The sequence below is a fragment of the Ascaphus truei genome, chromosome 8, assembly GCF_040206685.1.
Source record: "Ascaphus truei isolate aAscTru1 chromosome 8, aAscTru1.hap1, whole genome shotgun sequence".
Lineage (NCBI taxonomy): Eukaryota > Metazoa > Chordata > Amphibia > Anura > Ascaphidae > Ascaphus > Ascaphus truei.
Window position 1 is genome coordinate 102,450,785 of NC_134490.1, and position 23,249 is coordinate 102,474,033.

The following is a 23,249-nucleotide window of genomic DNA, read 5'->3' on the forward strand; positions in this document are numbered from 1 at the left end:
AGAGTGAGCAGTGCGGAAGCCAGATTGTAGAGGGTCTAGAACAGAATAGGTGTTGAGAAAGTGTAGCAATCGAGAGAATACAAGACGTTCAAGGAGTTTGGAGGCAAAAGGCAGGAGGGAGAAAGGTCGATAGTTAGAAGGACAGGTAGGGTCAAGCTTGCTGTTTTTGAGTAATGGTATAACGGTTGCATGCTTGAAGGATGAAGGAAAGGTACCAGAGTAGAGGGAAGAGTTAAAGATCTGTGTGAGCATAGGGATTATAGAAGGAGCAAGAGGTTTTAGGAGATGGGAGGGAATGGGATCAAGAGGGCAAGTGGTAGAGGGAGAAGAGGAGATCAGCAGTGATACATCCTCCTCCGAGATAGCAGAAAAAGAGTCAAGAAAGACAGGAGGAGAGTTGGGAAGCATATATCTATTATTGTTTATATTGCTGCATATTAATATAACTATATAGTATAGATCTATCTAATTTTATACTTATTTCGGTATATTTATATAACTACAGTATATAATACAGTATATCTATTATTGTTTATTTTTGCTGCATATTAATATAACTATATAGTATAGATCTATCTAATTTTATAGTTATTTCGGTATATTTATATAACTACCGTATATAATACAGTATATCTATTATTACATAGTTACATAGTTACATAGTTACATAGTAGATGGTTGAAAAAAGACTTCCGTCCATCAAATTCAACCTATGCTAAATTTAGACAACAGATACTAAATTTAGACAACAGATACTTTATCCTATATCTATACTTATTGATCCAGAGGAAGGCAAACAGAAACCCCATTAAGGGGAAAAATTAATTCCTTCCTGACTCCAAGAATTGGCAATCGGATTAATCCCTGGATCAACATCGTTCCCATGTATACTTATTTGGTATATCCCTGTATACCTTTCCCATCTAAAAAGATGTCAAACCTTTTTTTGAACCAATCTATTGTATCTGCCATCACAGTCTCCATGGGTAATGAATTCCACATTTTAACTGCCCTTACTGTAAAGAACCCTTTCCTTTGTTGCTGGTGAAATGTCCTTTCCTCCAACCTTAAGGGATGGCCCCGAGTCCTTTGTACTGCCCTTGGGATGAATAGTTGTTTTGAAAGCTCCTTGTATTGTCCCTGAATATATTTCTATATAGTTATCATATCCCCTCTTAGACGCCTCTTTTCTAATGTAAATAAATCTTATTTAGCTAGCCTCTCCTCATAAGTTAGAATGTCCATCCCCTTTATTAATTTGGTGGCTCTTCTCTGCACTCTCTCTAGTTCCATAATGTCTTTTCTTAGGATTGGTGCCCAAAATTGTACTCCATATTCAAGGTGTGGTCTTACTAATGCTTTGTAAAGGGGCATAACTATGTTTACTTCCCTTCCATCCATTGCCCGTTTGATGCAAGATAAGATCTTGTTTGCCTTTGCAGCTACTGCATGACATTGGGCACTATTGCTAAGCCTGCTGTCTACAAGCACTCCTAAATCCTTCTCCATCAAAGATTCCCCCAATATATCTCCATTTAATTTGTAAGTCGCCTTTTTATTCTTGTATCCCAAATGCATAACCTTACATTTATCTGTATTAAACCTCATCTGCCATTTACCTGCCCACGTTTCCAGTCTCTCCAAGTCCTTCTGAAGAAAAATTACATCCTGCTCTGATTCTATTGCCTTACACAATTTAGTATCATCAGCAAAGATGGAGACTTTGCTCTCGATCCCAACCTCAAGGTCATTAATAAACAAGTTAAAAAGCACGGGTCCCAGTACCGATCCCTGAGGTACTCCACTCACGACTTTAACCCAACCTGAAAAAGTTCAATTAATGACAACCCTCTGTTGTCTGTCCTTTAACCAGTTTTCAATAGAGGTGCATATATTATTACTGAGTCCAATTTTCTTTATTTTGTACACCAACCTCTTGTGTAAAACCGTATCAAAAGCCTTTGCAAAATCTAAGTAGACCACATCAACTGCATTACCTTGGTCTAAATTCGTACTTACCTCCTCAAAGAAACAAATAAGGTTAGTTTGGCAAGATCTATCCTTCATAAATCCATGCTGACTATTACTAATAATTTTGTTTTCCATTAGGTATTCCTGAATATTATCCCGTATTAAACCTTCAAGTAGTTTCCCTACTATTGAAGTCAGGCTTAAAGGTCTGTAATTCCCCGGGTGTGATCTAGCTCCCTTTTTAAATATAGGCACCACATCTGCTTTACGCCAATCTTGTGGTACTGAGCCTGTGGAAATGGAGTCCTTGAATATTAAATATAATGGTTTTGCTATTACTGAGCTTAACTCCTTGAGAACTCTTGGATGTATGCCATCGGGGCCAGGTGCCTTATTTACTTAAATTTTTTTCAAGTCGCTTATGAACTTCTTCCTCAGTTAACCAATTGGTCATTAATATGGAGGTTGTGGCTTCCTCCTGTGGCGCTACTATTGAACTTGATTCTTCCCTGGTAAACACAGAGGCAAAGAATTTGTTTAATACCTCTGCTTTTTCCTTATCTCCAATAATCTGCCTACCCATCTCACACTGAAAGAGTCCTATATTTTCTTTTCTCATTTTTTTGTTATTAAGGTACTTAAAGAATTTTTTAGGGTTGACCTTACTTTCTATTGCAATCCTTTTTTCATTATCCATTTTTGCTAATTTGATTGCCCTTTTGCAATTTTTGTTACATTCCTTGTAATTCTGATACGATGTCGCTGTCCCTTCTGATTTAAATAATCTAAACGCCTTCCTCTTCTTGTCCATTTCCTCCCCTACCTGTTTATTTAGCCACATTGGTTTTGACTTATTTCTTTTATACTTATTACCCAAGGGTATACACTGATAAGTGTGCTTTTCTAACAATGTTTTAAAGACTGCCCATTTGCTTCTACATTTTTCCCTGCAAAAACATCATCCCATTGTATTACTACTAGATTAGACCTCAGTTTATTAAAATCTGCCTTTCCAAAGTTGAAGGTCTTTGTTGAACCCAAGTAATCTGTTTTTTGATAATTTATTTCAAACGAGACCATGTTATGATCACTGTTACCCAAATGTTCCAGGACCTGAATATTTGTTATTACTTCTACATTGTTTGATATGACCAAATCCAGAACTGCCCCTCTCCTGGTTGGTTCCTCAATAATTTGGGTCATATAATTATCTTTAAGCACCCCCAAAAACCTGTTTCCTTTTGTTGTAACGCTAATCTCATTGCCCCAGTCTATGTCTGGATAATTAAAATCCCCCATTATGCAAACATGACCCAGTTTTGATGCCTTCTCCATTTGCAAATGCATTTTAGCTTCCTCAATCTCACAGATATTTGGTGGTTTATAGCATATTCCCACAAGCATTTTCTTTATACTTTTACCTCCACTGCTAATTTCTATCCACAAGGTCTCTACATTTTCATCATTCCCTTCATAGACGTCATCCCTTATAATAGGTTTTAGATCTGGTTTAACATATAGACATACTCCACCTCCCCTTCTATTTGTTCCATCCTTCCGAAAAAGAGAATACCCCTTTAAATTAACTGTCCAGTCATGAGTTTCATCCCACCATGTTTCAGTAATGCCTATGATATCATACTGCTCCCTTGTAGCTATTAATTCAAGCTCCCCCATTTTATCTGTCAGGCTTCTTGCATTAGCAAGCATGCATTTAAGTTTTTTTTCCGCCTGTACTATTATCTTATCGGCTCCTTCCTTTCTGCTCCCACTTGGTTTAGTCTTTATGTGTAACGGGTAAACAGAAAGTTAACCCACCAGGAGCTCAGAAAGCATGGCTGCAGCTGTGAACTGGTGCTTGAATAACAGTTAATGTTGGTAACGAACGCCACAGTCCCCCAGTGTAATCTTCACAAATGTAAATCTCTGCAACTGGCTAACCATAAGCACAATAAAGTTAGAGAAAACATAGAAGTAGATAACTTACAGCTGGGGGATGTAGAGAAGTGGCTGGTCTATCCTCCGGTATGGAAATGCTGCATGTCCCTCTGCTAGCAATGTGTCTTGACGACTTGATCCTCGCAGCCCGCCAGCACTTTCTTCTGCCGCCAACCCTACATCCGCTCGATCGCGGTGGGTGGTCACCAGACCGACGGCAGTGCCGGTATATCCGGGTGTAGCAGGGGGACGCAGGTGCACCAGACGCAGCCCGGCGTGCAGGCAGCAGGCACTGAAATACTGGAAATCCTCCCAGGGGAGGTGTAGATGCCGCACAGCCGTGGAGTAAGAACTTCAGAGAAGGCTGATCAGTGATTCATAAAAAACTTTAATGAAACAAAGTGCAAACGGATCCTCTTGACGCGTTTCGGCCCGTCAGGCCTTTGTCAAAAGAGGCCCTCTTTTGACAAAGGCCTGACGGGCCGAAACGCGTCAAGAGGATCCGTTTGCACTTTGTTTCATTAAAGTTTTTTATGAATCACTGATCAGCCTTCTCTGAAGTTCTTACTCCACGGCTGTGCGGCATCTACACCTCCCCTGGGAGGATTTCCAGTGGTTTAGTCTTTAGAAGTTTTCTAGTATTATCCCTATTTACTATGGGTATCTCACTGCTTGTCAAACTTGCACTTGCCCCCATTCTACCTCCATTCCACCTTGAATCCTCATCTATTCCATTTAGTTCATTATCTGTTTCATTCCCCTCCCCCCTCCATCATAGTTTAAAATCTCCTCTAACCTTTTTAGCATTCTCCCCCCTAGCATAGAAGATCCCTCTTCATTGAGGTGCAATTCGTCCCTAGAATATAGATGGCACCTCTCAGAAAAGGAGTCCCAGTGCTCTAAAAACCCAAACCCTTCCTTCCTACACCACTTTCTTAGCCATGCATTAACCTCCCTGATCTCTGACTGTCTCCCTGCGGTAGTGCATGGCACTGGTAGTATTTCAGAAAATACTACCTTGGAGGTCCTTGCCTTAAGCTTTTGGCCTAGATCCCTGTAATCATTTTTTAGGACCCTCCATCTTTCTCTAACTTTGTCATTGGTGCCAACATGTACCAAGACCGCCGGGTCAATCCCAGCCCCCCCCCAACAATCTGTCTACCAGATCCGCAATGTGCCGAACCCAAGCACCTGGGAGACAACAAACTGTTCGGTTCATGCGGTCCCGGCAACAGATTGCCCTATCTACCTTCCTAATAATGGAGTCCCCTACCACCACAATCTTTCTTTGCATCTGAGCATCCTGAGTCCCCACTGTGCTGGAGGAACTATTCCCCTGGCTGCTAGAGGAATTAGTCTCCCCCAGCCTTGCCATTTCTGCCCCAACATTCCCAATATCTTCACTCAACATGGCAAATCTATTGGGATGTGTCAGCTCAGAAATGACCTGCCTCTCCCTATTGCCCCTGCTTCCCCTTCTAACTGTCACCCAGCTACCTACCTGCTCCTCACTAACAGCAACTAAGCTACCCACCTGCTCCTCACTAAAAGCGCCAGCATCTGCACCACTAGTCGAAGCAAGGGTCTGCTCAGTGAGCTCTAATTCCCTTTCAAGATTGCCAATGTCCCTCAATATTGCAAGTTGCCTCTTCAGATCAGCAATCTCTGATTCTAAAGAGACCACCTGCTCACACTTCTCACAGTGGTATGCTCCTTGGAACAGCTGCTCCAAGTGCACATACATGTGGCAAGATGTGCATTGAGTGGCATTTTCAATCCTGCTCATTCTAGCAACTATCAAGTTTAGAAGTACTAACAGTAAACTGTACTTCAATAACTATACCTTGTTTAACTGCTTCCTTGTTCAAACTGCTTCTGGTTCTAACTGCACACACTTTAACCAACCAGCACTTCAATCAACCACACAGATCAATCAGTACACGCAAGCTCAGGATTTGTTAGAAGCCTCTGTTTAAATAAGGACACCCACCAGGTGTGTTAGGTTATCAATTAACTAACCCCACCCACTGCAGGTGTGTTCGGCCAGCCAATTAACCAACCACACCCACTCTGCCTCAGGCAGGAGAAAGGGGAAAAAAGTTACAGGCTTCAAATTACAGCACACTTTAAAAATAGATTAACCCACTGCACACTCCCCCAAAACAGCCACCCCTGCAAATATACCCAGTACTTCCCTTTCCTTCTGGTTCTAACTGCACACACTTTAACCAACCAGCACTTCAATCAACCACACAGATCAATCAGTACACGCAAGTGTTAGATCTGGGGAGATATGCGTGGTCTCTGGAACATATATGTGGGTCATTTGAGAATGACAGTTCTACTGTACAGTACTGTATGTAAACCTGTGTAAACTTATATTTATCTTGATTATACCCAGGCTGAAAATTAGGTGGCAGCAACCCATTGTTGATGCAAGGGGTGGTGCTGTACGCAGATCATCTCGTTTTTGGAGTTGTTTGGTCCATACTGGTAATGGTATTGCGGCAGTTAGTCGGATGGCGGAAGGTACTCAGGCTGGGGAAGATAGTTATGATTTAGATACATCTTGTTTTCGGAGTTGATTGGTCTGTACTGGTAATGGTATTGGGACAGGCATTAAGGTTGGAAAAGATACTCGGTGGAGGTAGATTGGAGGGATTGGTTCGGGAAGGTCAATTCTTTGAAAGTTGTCAACATCAAACATAACCACCCATGATGCGTGCAGTGCCCTTCTTGACAGTGTTCTAATAAAGCAATCATTAATGATTAGGTTGTGTCAACTAGAATGTTCCAGCCTTTCTTGTTTGGTGTTTTTGCATAGAATGAGTACTTGTCAATTATATACTGATAGATCTCAGACAGAGACGCACTCTGATCTGTCAGGACGTGAATGGCACAATATATCATATAGGCATAACTGCACGCTGGTCTTGTGTGCCAAGGAGAAAGTGCCATGTCCCATGTCATGTACAGTACAAAAGTTATGAGACAGATTAGGTTAATGCATAGTGGTTTTTAATAAAGTGTGAAACTGTAACATTAGAGATGTAGAAGGTTATTAGACAATGATGCATGTACATTTTATCTTCTCTTTAGTCACCTGTTAGGCTAATAATGAACTGTATAGGTATAGGGAAGAAGTGGTGCTCAATATTAGTGTGTGCACTATAAGCATATAGTCATAGTCCATAAGAGAGTAGGAACACTATAAGTCTTCCATAGAAAGATAGTCCATGAGTGTATTTAGGGGAGCAAACACAGACCTAGCAGTCAGTCTGCCAGACTACCGCATATAAAAGTCAGTGATGCACACCCACTTAACACATATACATCCCCAATAGAGGGTAACAGGTATAAGAATAAGGGCTATAGCCCCTTACCTGCCCTAGGGGGTATCCTGATGCTGTAGGGATAGTGTTCCAAGGCGTGCAGTCCTGAATTGGAAGTAACTGGAAATGGATGGAGCAAAGGAGCACAGCCACCAACGAAGATCCAAATAGCAAAATAATTCTTGGGCAACTCCAGATTAAAAGTCAGGATAATTTATTGTAAGGACTCGCAGGATGAAGAAAAGCACAAACTCACCAACGCGTTTCATCCCGTGGGACTTTCTCAAGGTGTACACTGCATGTAGCAGTAAATCATACACCTGTTGATGTTTTGAATTGCTGTCCACTTAAAATGTTTTTACATTGTATTTGTAAATAAATGTTTTTGTACTTACTCCACCAATAAAAGAAAATGTTGATTTGTTTTAAATTGTTCCATTGTCTCCTTTTATACTGTAACAAAATACAGTGTTTCTAGAACATACTGTACAGTACTGTCCAGGCATACTGTCCTGTATACTGTATGCATGCTCAGTACTGTACATCACAAGAGTGTTAAAACAATACATGCTGTACGGGTATAGAATACACATATGTACTGGAATACATGTAGAATAAATGCATACTTTTTATTTTTCGGGTTTATTATACAGTATATAAAAAAGTATTGTATACGGTCTGAAAATAACAGCATACTGCTCCAGGTTTTCTATGAAGCTCTCAGTTACAGTATTCTATCCTAATCAATAACAACTGCCACTAAACCACTAAATTGTAGACTCCGGTACGTGTTTTTATAAAAAATCAGATTCAGCAATGTGCAGGCATTGTAACACAATGCGACATTATCCATCGAAATCCCTCCATTTGCCGTTTTCCGCATGAGATGGCAAAGTTTTCTTTTCTGAGGAACAAAAAAAAAGTAAAAGTTTTACTGTAATGGTCAGTCAGACCCCTAAAGAAGTTGCCACAGTCAGTCCCACCAATAATTTTTAAAGGGGGCGTCACCTGTTCACATGCGCATATGCCTACCGTCGATGTGATGACACGCATATGCGTTTCAATAAGGTTCCAATGCGCATGCGCCTAGCTTTCCACCAATTGATCAGTATCTACTGTAGAAGCTGCTCAGCCAATAATATTGCTTACAGGAGACTCGCTTGACTTTTGAATCGCATTGATATTGATATTTCATAAACAGAATAAAATACGGCAACATTACTCACCATAGACTTTGCCAATCAGCTGGCGCCGAGCCACTGCCAGTCCCGTATTCTTGATCATACACGCCGTTGACAGGTGACAGCGGGATTACTACACCTGTAGTCAGCTGATGAGGCTGGAAATCGCTTAGGTACATGCAAGCTTTCTCGAATCTGTATGCGAAATCCGGCTCAGGCTGCAGGTATCCGGGCGGGGACAGACAGCAAGGGTTGCCGGTCACCAGGTTTTCACTGACGGTCGGACCGTTATTGGAAGCTGTCGCATTGCTTGCCAGCGACTGACGTTTCTTAGTTGGTTTTAACATGACCCTTCGCCTTTTGCAGTCTCCATGATCATAGATACGGGAAAAACCCACTGATACACACCAATACCCTCCAATAACACCGGGATCAATATGAAAAAAACATGGCTCGATACATAACCTTTTCCTTATTGCACGCTTCCACACATGAGGAGCTGGCGAAAATTTGTAAATGTCATAGTTTTCAATAAAATACTGATAAATTTGAACAACTTTTGCCATCTTATCATCTGTTGCATTAATCGTGGCCCATATTAAATAAGCGTACGTTCTGTCGGGTTTTTGGAACACGGACTGCAGTTGTGCACTCATGGCGGCGGGACTCTCAGGACAATAAAACCAGACCAGAAACTGTGCTTGTCTTTTTTTTAATATGAAAAGCCTAAATTGATACATTATTGTAACTTCTTCAGTCCCAAGGCCAATTTACAATGGAAAACTGTGGTATTTTTTTAAACACCTGCAAGTCGACACATTACTGAAGCGCATGCGCATTACAATTCATGAATATCTGCCATCTGGCGGATACGCAAAGAATTGCAACCAATTAAATCCAAACCATTATCAATAAACACATCACCCGCGCATCAACCGCGGGTGTGAATGCAACATGAATGCGGTCAGAATGCGGTCAGAATGCGGCATGAACGTGGTGAAGTGCGGTGAAGTGCGTGGCATTCGGAAAAAATTCCCAAAAAAATTCAGAGATGTTGGAGAATAAAAGGGGCCGCGGCTGTATTTTGTGTAGTTGATGGTTCCGCCAGAATAGACCATGTTTATTCAATTACTTTGTCATGTGCTTGCGGATCGTGATCCCTGAAGGTTTTGGTGTTAAAAGTGCTGGTCTCCCGTGACACCCATTTACTGCCAATATGTTTATCTATGTCCCTTTGAGAGTATAGATAAGCAGTGAAAAATCAATGCATTTTAGGTTGCCCACTCATTGACATTGTGGTAATCAATGCCCATATTGTGGGCATAGTTTACCACTGTGACAATCAATTGGCTTTTTGTAAAATGTTTGTTCTTTTTAAGTGGTTCTTTTTAATTTGTAGGTTGCCCATTCATTGCTATTTTGGCAATCCATGCCCACATGGTTTAGCACTCTGACAATTAATGGGAAGAGGGGGGGGGGGTAGTTGCCCCGGGGGAGAGTGGTTAAGCCTCCCGGGTGGGTAGCTGGAGGGGGGGTTAACCCTTTAGCTACCATAGTAGTCATTACCACAGCAGTGATTAAGAGGTTACAGGTCAATAGTTACGTTTTTTTTAATTTTACTGTCGGTGCCAGTGAAGATGAGGAGGATGAGGCCTTCATCCTGGCAGGGGTAAATACAACTTGTATTTACTATATGCTAGCTGGGTAATGTTTGGGTAATTTTGTATTTTTGAATGGCCAAATGCGCTATTACAGTATCCAGATCTGAAAAATAGGGATTTTGCCCATTACTGTACTCTATTATGGGGGAAGAGAGGGCGGTATGGTTGTTGGGGGTCAAGGGGATACCCATTCATTGCCACTGGGGTTATCTGGGTGGTGGGAGTGGTTAACCCATTCATTACCATAGCAGTTACTACCGCTAAGATAATGATGGGGTTAATCCCTCCCACAACATTCCCGGTACACCTAACCACCCACCCTGGGGCAACTACCCCCTTCACCCCCAATAAACCAGGTACTGGTTTAAGTTCTTCATTGCCTTAGCGGCTAGCCACTAAGGTAATGAATCTGCTTTTATTTTAATAACAGTATTGAAGCAGGGGATCTGCGGAGCTGAACAGCATTAATTTCAGCCTCTGGAACCCCCTGGTTCCTGAGTTACAGGCCCCAGTATGGGGTGCCGGTATCTCTGCCATGTTTAAATACTTCCGCGGCACATGACCAGTACAATTAAACATGGCAGAGAAACCAGCACCCCATACTGGGGCCTGTAACTCAGGAAGCAGGGGGTCCGCGAGGAAATTAATGCGGCTCAGCTCAGGAGACCCCCGGCTTTGAATACTGGGTTATTAAAATAAAAGCCCCACAATCGCCTGTTAGATGTGCGCAGGGAGAGTGACTGATTCAGTCTCACTTTTACTGCACGTCCCTTACACTGATGCAGCCAGGCAGGATTCACACAACGGGAGTCCCATTCAGAAGCAGGGACCCTCGCTGAGTTAATCCCGATAGGCCATTACTCCCTGCTATGCACAGCGCCGCGAACGGTCAACTCTTTGCACCAGTACATGCTCTGCGGCTGCTCAAACGACCATAACGCTGCATCTGAATAGCTACGTATGTGCAGGCTAAATCATTTTACACATGGAAGAGCAGCCGTACCAAGGAAACATTTTATAGTGCTGGCTGAAAAATTAAGATCTATAAAGAATCTCCTTCTGTCTTGAAAGATCAGCCACAAAAGACTTTGAAGTTGGATGAAAGCAGAGTGATCTCACTGGATCAAAGTCATGAGAAAGCTGATGCATCCTCCACTATTGGCTCAATGCAGTACTTTCAACTAACCAATTTCACCCATCAAAGCTGCTAGACAGAAAAGTACTGTCATTTTACACATTTTCTCAAAATGTGTAGGATTCATGCGAGCTTAATATTGCTCAACATTCTGCTATGTTTAGGTGAGTGTATCCTATGATTTTCTTTCCTCATGATGTTTTTTCCACAAAAAGTGTCAGTTATACATATATTTTCATGTGGAACAGAGTTCTTGTAGAAGTATTGGTCCTGTATTAATTAGGAAGTGTCATCAACGTCTTTTTTTTGTCCTACTAAAGGAAAAAGATGTGCGCATATTTCTAAAATTATGCTGGATTTGGTCTAAAGTGGATGGAAATAATCTATAAGACAAAACAAAATTGCTAAACAACCACATTCCCCTTCAAAATGCATTTAGAATGAGTCATGTAAAGATTCAAATAACAAGCCTCACATTGACGAGACACAAAAGGTTGGTATAGATGTCTGAGTAGGTTACTGGCTATGTCTTTCTTTAACCCAGGCTGTGCTGAAAAGCTTTGTCATGCGGCAGATATAAGCTTATGGGGGTCCATGTTAAAATGGATTTGAAGCAAAAGGTGACAGACACACTGTGCTCATTTGCATGTCATTTCCCAGAATTCCTAGCTGCAGTGGAAGCATTGTACTGTATGCCCTGTGCCCTCCTGCTGGCTGTGCCCCTCTTTGCGGCCCCCCCTTACCTCGGCGTCTGGGCATCACGACCCCACAGCGTCTTTTGTTGTCGCATTGCCATGGCGACGAGTCTCCAGAAGCCGTCTGAGCCATGGTAAGTGCAGTTTACAGAGGCCTTCGCCGCTCCCCCGGCATTTAAGTGCCTTCGGGAAGCGCGCGGGACTCTGTAACCCCGCACCCCCCGCAAACAAAAGGGGGAGGGGGGCGCCCTCTAGTTTGCGCAACCCCCATGCTAGGTGATCATGGGGCAAAGCAGGGTTGCAGACCTGTCTGAGATGTGAATGGGCTCACCAAGCGATATTTTATATTTGCGCCTGTAAAGATGAAACCTTGTTCTGCATAACTTTTTTTTTTTTTTACATAAACTACTGAGGAGCTTCTTACTGCTCATCTTGTGTAGATTCTAATACAATCTCAGGCAGCCATTTTTATTAATCCTTGGTGCTCATTTTCTGGACTTGCTATCTTCGTGTTGCCACTTTAAAACAGGTACAGCTCCCCTCCTCCCTTCCTGGAGTAAAATGAGTGAATTACCTCTAACTCCTTGAGTGCCCCATGACGTAGTGGCTACGTCATGGCTTTTAAGCTCGGTTTTTAGGGCGAGAACGCAATCTGGCCGCAGATTCCATTCCGGTCATTAATGACATTGCAATTACGTGACCCCTAAGTGCCGAGGTCACGGCACCAGGTTAATAGGTTAAATGCGGACAGAAACTCCCCAACCTTTTATAAAGCATTTACCAACTTAATGTGCATCCATTAAAAAAAAAAAAATCTAAATGCTAAAAGCAATTGTCTACTTTTGTTTATTTTCTCACAGCCCAGGGGGAGCATGAAAAAAAGGAGAAATGACAACACCAACTCTAAGTGCAGTATATTGGCACTTATTGGACTGTGGAGACAGGCCCTACCAGAGGGTTTGAGCAGGGAGTTCTGACTTTTTTTATTGATTTGTATTTCACATTCATAATATATATATATTTCATTCATGTTGTTGTTTTTCACAACCTTAATATCACTTTAAGAATAGTGAGCACTCTTTGTTGTTTTGCGCCTTATATCCCTTTTGTTTATTTGCAAATGTATTACAGATTGCATTCCTTTAGGACCTCTGAATGATGTAGTGTTTATCAATTCTGTTCTGTACCCTTAGTCTGACCTGACTTTATTGGAGGGCCACTAAAGATGAGGGAGGCACTCGTGACACAGACTTGGGAGGGCCTGATTTACTCAAGCTTTAAGGGAAAAAAAACATGCTTAAATATACTTATAGGTGTCGCATAACCCCTTAAAAAGTATACTTTACTTTAGTCTGAGGAGTGGGTAATCTTTTATTCAAAAAATATTTTAAATCGTGTTTATGTTGGCTTGTAGTAAGTTGACTTAATTTGTCTTGTAAAAATGTTATAACTAAAGAGATGTTACAAGGAACATGTTCAGCACACACTGCCAGTCGTATGTCAGTGTATAGAGCATGTTACAGTCATGTCAGTGTGTATAGAGCATGTTACAGTCATGTCAGTGTGTATAGAGCATGTTACAGTCATGTCAGTGTGTATAGAGCATGTTACAGTCATGTCAGTGTGTATAGAGCATGTTACAGTCATGTCAGTGTGTATAGAGCATGTTACAGTCATGTCAGTGTGTATAGAGCATGTTACAGTCAAATGTCCGTGTGTATAGAGCATGTTACAGTCGTATGTCAGTGTGTATAGAGCCTGTTACAGTCATGTCAGTGTGTATAGAGCATGCTACAGTCAAATGTCCGTGTGTATAGAGCATGTTATAGTCGTATGTCCGTGTGTATAGAGCATGTTACAGTCGTATGTCAGTGTGTATAGAGCATGATACAGTCATGTCAGTGTGTATAGAGCATGTTACAGTCATGTCAGTGTGTATAGAGCATGTTAGTCATGTCAGTGTGTATAGAGCATGTTACAGTCATGTCAGTGTGTATAAAGCATGTTACAGTCAAGTCAGTGTGTATAGAGCATGTTACAGTCATATGTCCGTGTGTATAGAGCATGTTACAGTCATATGTTCATGTGTATAGAGCATGTTACAGTCATATGTTCATGTGTATAGAGCATGTTCCTTGTTTACATCTCTCCTTTCCCATGCTTTTTTTTTTTGCCACCGTAATGTGGCCTTGAATCCACATGCTACAAGCCTACAAATTACTTTACTGGTAGGAATATTGGGGCCAGAAGGGTTGAAACTTTGCCTGTTGGAACCCTAAAATAATCATCCACTTGGAGTCTTGCCTGAAACACGAAGGTACCAAACGGGATATTTACCATGCGCCCAGTGTCTCTTAAAAGTAATAGACCAATTCTTTCTTACCCTGTGGATATATGCTGCATTGAATTTTTTTCTGAGAACTGTTCTCATAAAGTTAACTGCATTTTGCACTGGTCATTTTTTCCCTTCCTTTTTGAGGTCTGGTTCAACTTCCATCTTTTTTCTATAACTGCAACTTAAGTCTCCATGTTGGAGATGGGCACCTTTCATGTACAATTATTAGCTTTATTAATTACGTGTGCTTCTAGTTGTGTTTTTCTAGATAAAAAGAAATGACATTGTTAAAAGCAGTTTAAATATTTGTATTTATTTTTGTTTACGTCTGATGCCCCCTTATAGCGGATATGTGTACTGTTCTGACAATGAGGGCTATCCACTCCGGGTTGTATTCACGTCTGATTTTCATACTCTGGATCTTAAAATAGTTAAAAGACAGTCAATCAGGTAGCACTGCCTATTAGATCACTGGTAATCTGTAAGTAGTGGAAATGCTGTCTTAAAAATTATCATTTCTGCAGAACCAGTGGGGGTGAGTCCAAGTACAGAAACTCTGCAGTACTACAATAAATGACTGCTAAAACTGGCAAAGGGGTGTTGACCGGGATTGGTACAGAAAAGCTGTGTAATACAGCAGGCATAAGCAGATAGGGGTTGTCCATGTTAAAATGGATAAGAAGCAAAAGTTGACATTGTGCTCATTTGCATGTAATTTAGATGCGCTGTATGTTCAGAGATAATGGTGAATAGCAGGGCTGCAGACCTGTTTCAGACATGTGAATGTGCTCACAAGTGATATTTTTATTTGCTTTAATGGACAAACATCTTTTTGTATAGATTTTGTTGATAGAGGACTGCAATCTGTATGCACATACTGTACTATTCTGCTATTTGACTCTTAATTTCAGCACCTAAAAATGAACATGTATGGGGTTTAACGTATACATCTATTCAGAAGGAACATACTAATTATTGTATTAATCCAATCCTAAAATGCATTCTTCATTTGTTTTCAGCCATACACAGAATGTCTTCAGAATTAAGACATTCCCCTGGCAGAGCAGAAGGGGAAAGGTAGGAACTTGGTTTGAACAAGGGAACGGCAGGTTCTGCTGTCAGAGGAAAGTGGAAGACCCTCATCAAGTTTCCGTATTAAAAACCTTTTCATTGTTTGAAAAAAAAAAAACCACACACAATAGCAGTCGCAAAGATATAGGGAAATATTTGCCAACGGGCGGTCCAGACCACATGTACTGACATTTTAACACAAACATCTACAGCAAGTCAACATTTGAGAAAGTCTTTTTAATGGAAAATGTAAAACCCTTTTCAACTTCAATGTACAAAGCATGTGTAACACTTGCACTTTTAACAAATTAAAGCAAGCCAATGTTTTAAAAAAATACATCATTGAATGTATATATGTATAATATTTACATAGCATATTAAGTTTAATATTTCGCTTCAAAAATTCCCATAAATGTTACCAAAATGAGACAACTGGTTTCAAATAAATTACATCTTTTGTAAATGTCTAATTATACATTGAGTATGCTTCAACAAAGCATTGAAGTTTGTCTTTATTACCATGTTATATTTTATAATATACAAAGTTTACAGTTATTTGGCAGTAATCTTTAAGATTATGTCATGAATGCACCCAAATGCAGGCAATAGCTGGTGATTTGTGTTTTACCCTCACAGTTACTGTCTCAATGTAGTGAAAAATATCCAAATTATTTTAGCAAACTATACAAGTCACATTTACATTTGATCAACAATATAGCGCATAACTTTGAGTCGTTTTCAAAAATAAATACATTTAAATTTTTTAACATTTTGTCACAAACTAATATACACTATTATACAGTGTAGCACGCCTTGGTGCTTTACATGTTTAACCCCGGTAGAGCTTTAGGGACCTGTAACAGGATGCAGAACAATTAATTTGTCATGGGACCTTCTACAGGGGGAGATCACAGTAGCCGTGATAACGATAGTTACTGTATACTGGTGTGGTGTCAGGACAAGTAAACACTAAGAGCAGGTGATCTTGGCACTGATGTTTGCTGCATTCTTGTCCTCTCTTGACAGAACTCTTCTGACTCTAGTTCAAAACACTCAAAAACTCTCCTCCATTTCTTCTTCGTGAATCTTCAATGCTCTCACCATTTCTTTCACCGAATGGTACAAGATATTTTTAACCTGCTCCCCAACAAAATAATAAAAAAAAAAATCAACTTGTGAGAGGACATACGGAATTGTGCTTCTACATCTGAAAAAAATATGTGAAACTTCTAGTGGGAGTGTAGTATTGTGAATAAATATATACTTGTATGTATTTGTGTGTGTGTCTATATACAAAAAAGATATTATATACTATATTATAGGCTAAAGCAGTAAAATTCCGGGCATTATTGAAAACCCTGCTCTCTGATTGGTTAAAATTCCGGGCATTATCCGCAGTAATGCCCTGAATTTCAGCAGCTTGCAAAATGCAGTTTTCAATCTGTTTATTTCCAGCCAATCAGCTTTCAGAACAGCTGAGACAGGGCAGGGGATTGGTTTGAATTAAGTAAAAACTCTGAGACATGGCAGGGGATTGGTCAAAAAGTACAGGTAAACCCCGTTATAGCGCGGTCCTCGGGGTCTATCCCGAGACCACCGCGTTAGTAACGGGGTCGCGCTATTTTAAAAAAATGGCCGCCGCGCGCCTGATCGGGAGGGAGGGAGTGAGGAGGGAAGGAAGAGGCCTGCACAACATGCGGCCCGTCTGGCCTCTCTGTGGGGCCCGCAATGACTCTGGCCGGGCGCCAGTTAATTAAATTAATTTAAAAAAAGAGTTTAAAAAAACGGCGGCGATTCATCCCTTCCCCCTCCCTCCCTCCCCCCCTCCCTCTCTCCCCCCTCCCTCCCTCTCTCCCCCCTCCCTCTCTCCCTCTCCCAGCCCCCGGCAGCCGTGTGTTTTTTTTCTTCTTCCGGAGAGGTCAGAGCATGAGGGGGCGGGGCTTAGGCTTAGTACCGGTGCTGAGCTGATCTAAGGTAGGGGGTGGTGGTGTGTGTGTGTGTGTGTGTGTGTATATATAAAACGGGCTGGTGGGGGGGTGTGTGAAAAACGGGCTGGTGGGGGGGGGGGTGTGAAAAACGGGCTGGTGGGGGGTGTGAAAAACGGGCTGGTGGGGGTGTGTGTGAAAAACGGGCTGGTGGGGGGTGTGTGTGACAAACGGGCTGGTGGGGGGTGTGTGTGAAAAACGGGCTGGTGGGGGGGGGTGTGAAAAACGGGCTGGTGGGGGTGTGTGTGTGAAAAACGGGCTGGTGGGGTGTGGGCTGCTGACGTGGTGGGGGGTGGGCTGCTGACATGTGGTGGGGGGTGGGCTGCTGACATGTGGTGGGGGGTGGGCTGCTGACATGTGGTGGGGGGTGGGCTGCTGACATGTGGTGGGGGGTGGGCTGCTGACATGTGGTGGGAGGTGGGCTGCTGACATGTGAGGGGGGGTGGGCTGCTGACATGTGAGGGTGGGGTGGGCTGCTGACATGTGAGGGGGGGTGGGCTGGTGACATGTGAGGGGGGGTGGGCTGGTGACATGTGAGGGGGGGGTGGGCTGCTGACATGTGAGGGGGGGGTGGGCTGCTGACATGTGGTGGGAGGTGGGCTGCTGACATGTGGTGGGGGTGGGCTGCTGACATGTGAGGGGGGGTGGGCTGCTGACATGTGAGGGGGGGGTGGGCTGCTGACATGTGAGGGGGGATGGGCTGCTGACATGTGAGGGGGGGTGGGCTGCTGACATGTGAGGGGGGGGTGGGCTGCTGACATGTGAGGGGGGGTGGGCTGCTGACATGTGAGGGGGGGTGGGCTGCTGACATGTGAGGGGGGGTGGGCTGCTGACATGTGAGGGGGGGTGGGCTGCTGACATGTGAGGGGGGTGAGCTGCTGACATGTGAGGGGGGGTGGGCTGCTGACATGTGAGGGGGGGTGGGTTGCTGACATGTGAAGGGGGGTGGGCTGCTGACATGTGAGGGGGGGTGGGCTGCTGACATGTGAGGGGGGGTGGGCTGCTGACATGTGAGGGGGGGTGGGCTGCTGACATGTGAGGGGGGGGTGGGCTGCTGACATGTGAGGGGGGATGGGCTGCTGACATGTGAGGGGGGGTGGGCTGCTGACATGTGAGGGGGGGTGGGCTGCTGACATGTGAGGGGGGGGTGGGCTGCTGACATGTGAGGGGGGATGGGCTGCTGACATGTGAGGGGGGGTGGGCTGCTGACATGTGAGGGGGGGTGGGCTGCTGACATGTGAGGGGGGGGTGGGCTGCTGACATGTGAGGGGGGGGTGGGCTGCTGACATGTGAGGGGGGGTGGGCTGCTGACATGTGAGGGGGGGTGGGCTGCTGACATGTGAGGGGGGGTGGGCTGCTGACATGTGAGGGGGGGTGGGCTGCTGACATGTGAGGGGGGGTGGGCTGCTGACATGTGAGGGGGGGGTGGGCTGCTGACATGTGAGGGGGGGTGGGCTGCTGACATGTGAGGGGGGGTGGGCTGCTGACATGTGAGGGGGGGTGGGCTGCTGACATGTGAGGGGGGGTGGGCTGCTGACATGTGAGGGGGGTGGGCTGCTGACGTGATTCTGCTGACATGTGAGGGGGGGGTAGGCTGCTGACATGTGAGGGGGGGGGTGGGCTGCTGACATGTGAGGGGAGGGGTGGGCTGCTGACATGTGAGGGGGGGTGGGCTGCTGACATGTGAGGGGGGGTGGGCTGCTGACATGTGAGGGGGGGTGGGCTGCTGACATGTGAGGGGGGGTGGGCTGCTGACATGTGAGGGGGGTGGGCTGCTGACATGTGAGGGGGGGTGGGCTGCTGACATGTGAGGGGGGTGGGCTGCTGACGTGATTCTGCTGACATGTGAGGGGGGGGTGGGCTGCTGACATGTGAGGGGGGGTGGGCTGCTGACATGTGAGGGGAGGGGTGGGCTGCTGACATGTGAGTGTATTGTGAGAGCTGTGGGCTGCTGACATGTGAGTGTATTGTGAGAGCTGTGTGCTGTGAGAGTGTGCTGTGAGCAGTGTGCAGTGAGTGCTGGGAGTGTCTGGAGTGTGTGCGTGCAGTGGGAGTGTGTGCGTGCAGTGGGAGTGTGTGCGTGCAGTGGGAGTGTGCGCGTGCAGTGGGAGTGTGCGCGTGCAGTGGGAGTGTGCGCGTGCAGTGGGAGTGTGCGCGTGCAGTGGGAGTGTGCGCGTGCAGTGGGAGTGTGCGCGTGCAGTGGGAGTGTGCGCGTGCAGTGTAGAGTGTGCGCGTGCAGTGTAGAGTGTGCGCGTGCAGTGTAGAGTGTGCGCGTGCAGTGTAGAGTGTGCGCGTGCAGTGTAGAGTGTGCGCGTGCAGTGTAGAGTGTGCGCGTGCAGTGTAGAGTGTGCGCGTGCAGTGTAGAGTGTGCGCGTGCAGTGTAGAGTGTGCGCGTGCAGTGTAGAGTGTGCGCGTGCAGTGTAGAGTGTGCAGTGTAGAGTGTGCGCGTGCAGTGTAGTGTGCGCGTGCAGTGTAGTGTGCACGTGCAGTGTAGTGTGCACGTGCAGTGTAGTGTGCACGTGCAGTGTATGCGCGTGCCGTGTAGAGTGTGCGCGTGCCGTGTAGTGTGCGCGTGCCGTGTAGAGTGTGCGCGTGCCGTGTAGAGTGTGCGCGTGCAGTGTAGAGTGTGCGCGTGCAGTGTAGAGTGTGCGCGTGCAGTGTAGAGTGTGCGCGTGCAGTGTAGAGTGTGCGCGTGCAGTGTAGAGTGTGCGCGTGCGCGTGCAGTGTAGAGTGTGCGCGTGCAGTGTAGTGTGCGCGTGTAGAGTGTGCGCGTGCAGTGTAGAGTGTTTGCGCGTGCAGTGTAGTGTGCGCGCATGCAGTGTAGTGCGCGCGTGCAGTGTAGTGTGTGCGCGTGCAGTGTAGTGTGTGCGCGTGCAGTGTAGAGTGAGAGCGTGTATGTGCAGTGAGAGCAGTGAGAGCAGTGTGTGCAGTGAACAGTGTGTGCAGTGTGTGCTGTGTGCAGTGAGAGCAGTGTGTGCAGTGAGCGTGTGTGCAGTGTGCGCAGTGAACAGTGTGCGCAGCGAACAGTGTGCGCAGCGAACAGTGTGCGCAGTGAACAGTGTGCAGTGAGAGTGTGTGCTCTGTGCAGTGTGTGCAGTGAGAGTGTGCAAAAAAAAATTTTTTTTTAAAAATTTAAAAAAAAAATTAAAAATTAAAAAATTTTTTTTAAACGGGAGCCACCTGAAAACCGCGTTATAACGGGGTTTACTTGTATCAGCCACGGTTTGACTCCTCCCCCTCCCGAGCTGACTGAGATTTTCTGAGCAGATTCAGTTGAATTAGGGGGGGGGGGGGCGGAGACTGCAAAGAAGTGTGTTGTGTATAGAGGTGCAGTGTTGTGTGTAGAGCTGGGGGGGGAGAGTGCAAAGTTTAGTTAGTGGCTGCATTTTTTATTGTGGCTGCAGTGTGTGTGTTGTGCTGTTGTATGTGTAGCAGCAGTTTGTGTGAGTGTAGAGCTGATGTGTGTGTGTGTATGTATAGAGCTACTGTGTGTGTGTGTGTCAGTAGCAGTGTTTATGGGTGTTGCATGTGTGTGTAGCAGCAGAGTTTGTGTGTGTAGAGCTGCTGCTGTGTGTGTAGAGGTGCTGTGTAGTGAGTGTAGAGGAGGTGCTGTGTTGTGTGTCTAGAGCTCCTGTGTGTGTGTGTGTAGAGGCACTGTGTTGTGTGTGGTGTGCTGTTTTGTGTGTGTGTGTGTGTGTGTGTAGCAGCAGTTTGTGTGTGAGCTGCTGTGTGTGTGTGTGTGTGTGTGTGTGTGTGTGTGTGTGTGTGTGTGTGTGTGTGTAGAGGCACTGTGTGTGTGTGTGTGTGTAGCAGCAGTTTGTGTGTGAGCTGCTGTGTGTGTGTGTGTACACAGAGGGGGCGGCAGTGTGTGGATATAGATATCTGCAGTGTAAGCATATATAGAGGTGGTTTCATGTATTTACCATTTTATTTAAATTAAAAAATCTATTTAACTATACAAAAGTGTCTATTATTTATGAAATAAGCCTACATTTAGCCTATAATAGTAATAATCCCCTCAGAACAGGGCATTACTGGCCAATACTGCCCTGTTGTGAGGGGATTATTACTTAAATATAATAATTTGCCCTTACTACACTCTATATGGCTTTAGCAGTATTTGTACTATCCTTGGTTTGAGACTGAGCCACAACTGTGACTATTTACCATCGTATTTGATATTACTGACACTATAGAATGATACTAGTAACCTGGATTGTACTGACTCTACACTATGAACTGTTCTGCGTATCCGTATACCTTTATTTGATATAGACGATACCACTGTACACTGATTGGCTTTGTGGAATTTTCATGATGAACAGTGCTTGATGCTGATCAGTATACCTGTGTGGGATGAACAGTGCTTGATGCTGATCAGTATACCTGTGTGGGATGAACAGTGCTTGATGCTGATCAGTATACCTGTGTGGGATGAACAGTGATTGATGCTGATCAGTATACCTGTGTGGGATGAACAGTGCTTGATGCTGATCAGTATACCTGTGTGGGATGAACAGTGCTTGATGCTGATCAGTATACCTGTGTGGGATGAACAGTGCTTGATGCTGATCAGTATACCTGTGTGGGATGAACAGTGCTTGATGCTGATCAGTATACCTGTGTGGGATGAACAGTGCTTGATGCTGATCAGTATACCTGTGTGGGATGAACAGTGCTTGATGCTGATCAGTATACCTATGTGGGATGAACAGTGCTTGATGCTGATCAGTATACCTACAGTATGTGGGATGAATAGGGGATGCACTGGGTCCCTATCTATTTATGCGTAATCTCTACTCCATCTGGACGTGTATATTTGACTTTGCTAGTTGCTGACTATTGTGCTGGATTCAATAGGCTGGAATATTTATATTCAGACTAAACTGTTTAAATACTTGACTCACAAATGACACTATTTGACACACTGTGGTTTTGGACCACACAATAAGTGCCTTGTATTGATGACTGAAAGTGTATGTTACAAGTACACGTTTCACATATTTCATTTTGGTCTAGTTTAACTTGCTTAGCCAGTTTGTTTTTAGTTCCAGTCTTAATTGATTTATTTCCAGTATCCATTCATATTAGTAATTTTAAACCATGTCATTTACTGTATATATGGTTGATTCACTGTTTGCCGTTACTGTCAGTGTATATCCATACACCAGCGGCCCTTATTTCAGTTACACTGAGGCTGCGATCTGTGCTGAGCTGTGAGACTGCTCCATGATTCCTTATACTGATCTAGTTACTTAGTTGCCATCCTGTGAAGCCCTCCTTCTGATGTAGGATTAATATGTTGGCGTTGCTCATGCTTGCCACCTATAACCCTCTGTTATTATATACACACATATATATATATATATATATATATAGCTTTGCTGTGGAGGGTTTTTGTCACTTTTTTTTACCCGCCATAACTTAACTAAGTATATATATATATATATATATATATATATACAGTGTTCGACAATCCTATACATTTACACGCCCGGGGCGGGTGGATTTAACCCCCAGGCGAGTAAATATTGGCCCAAGCAGAACACGTGCTTGTTTTTTTAAATGTTCCCGCTCGCGTTGAATTTTCCCTGCTCGCGCTGAAAAAATAAATAAATAAATAACTCCCCCTACCTGACTGCTGATTGGCTCTATATGAGCCAGCCCCCAACGAGCGGCCATTTTTTCTGGCCAGAGATCTGTTGGAGAGTACTAGAGTAAGTACTCTCCAATCCTCCATCCCCTCTGCTCCTTCCCTGCCTCCTGCAGTTCCCCCTTACTCACCGCTTCCCCCCCCCCCCCAATACCCGTGCGTGGCTGCAGATGGTAGCGAGGGTGTTCCGCCTTCTCTCTCCGGCCCCCGCTTATCCGCGCGGGGCGGAGGTGTCCCCCCCTTATTCCCCCCAGGTTCCCGCGCCACTTCCAGCTTTCCCCGGTCCCCGCGC

General features: G+C 44.5%; 1 protein-coding gene across 2 annotated transcripts in view; it reads right to left on the minus strand.

Annotated features, from left to right (window-relative positions):
• Nucleotides 1-15,541: 15,541 nt before the first annotated feature.
• JMJD1C (jumonji domain containing 1C) overlaps nucleotides 15,542-23,249 on the minus strand; it is a 1,023,975-nt gene continuing 1,016,267 nt past the window's right edge. For both annotated transcript variants that reach the window (XM_075612982.1, XM_075612983.1), the window contains one exon: nucleotides 15,542-16,456. In XM_075612982.1, coding sequence (XP_075469097.1) covers nucleotides 16,373-16,456 — 84 coding nt within the window. In that variant the 3' untranslated portion in view covers nucleotides 15,542-16,372. The remainder of the gene's footprint in view (nucleotides 16,457-23,249) is intronic.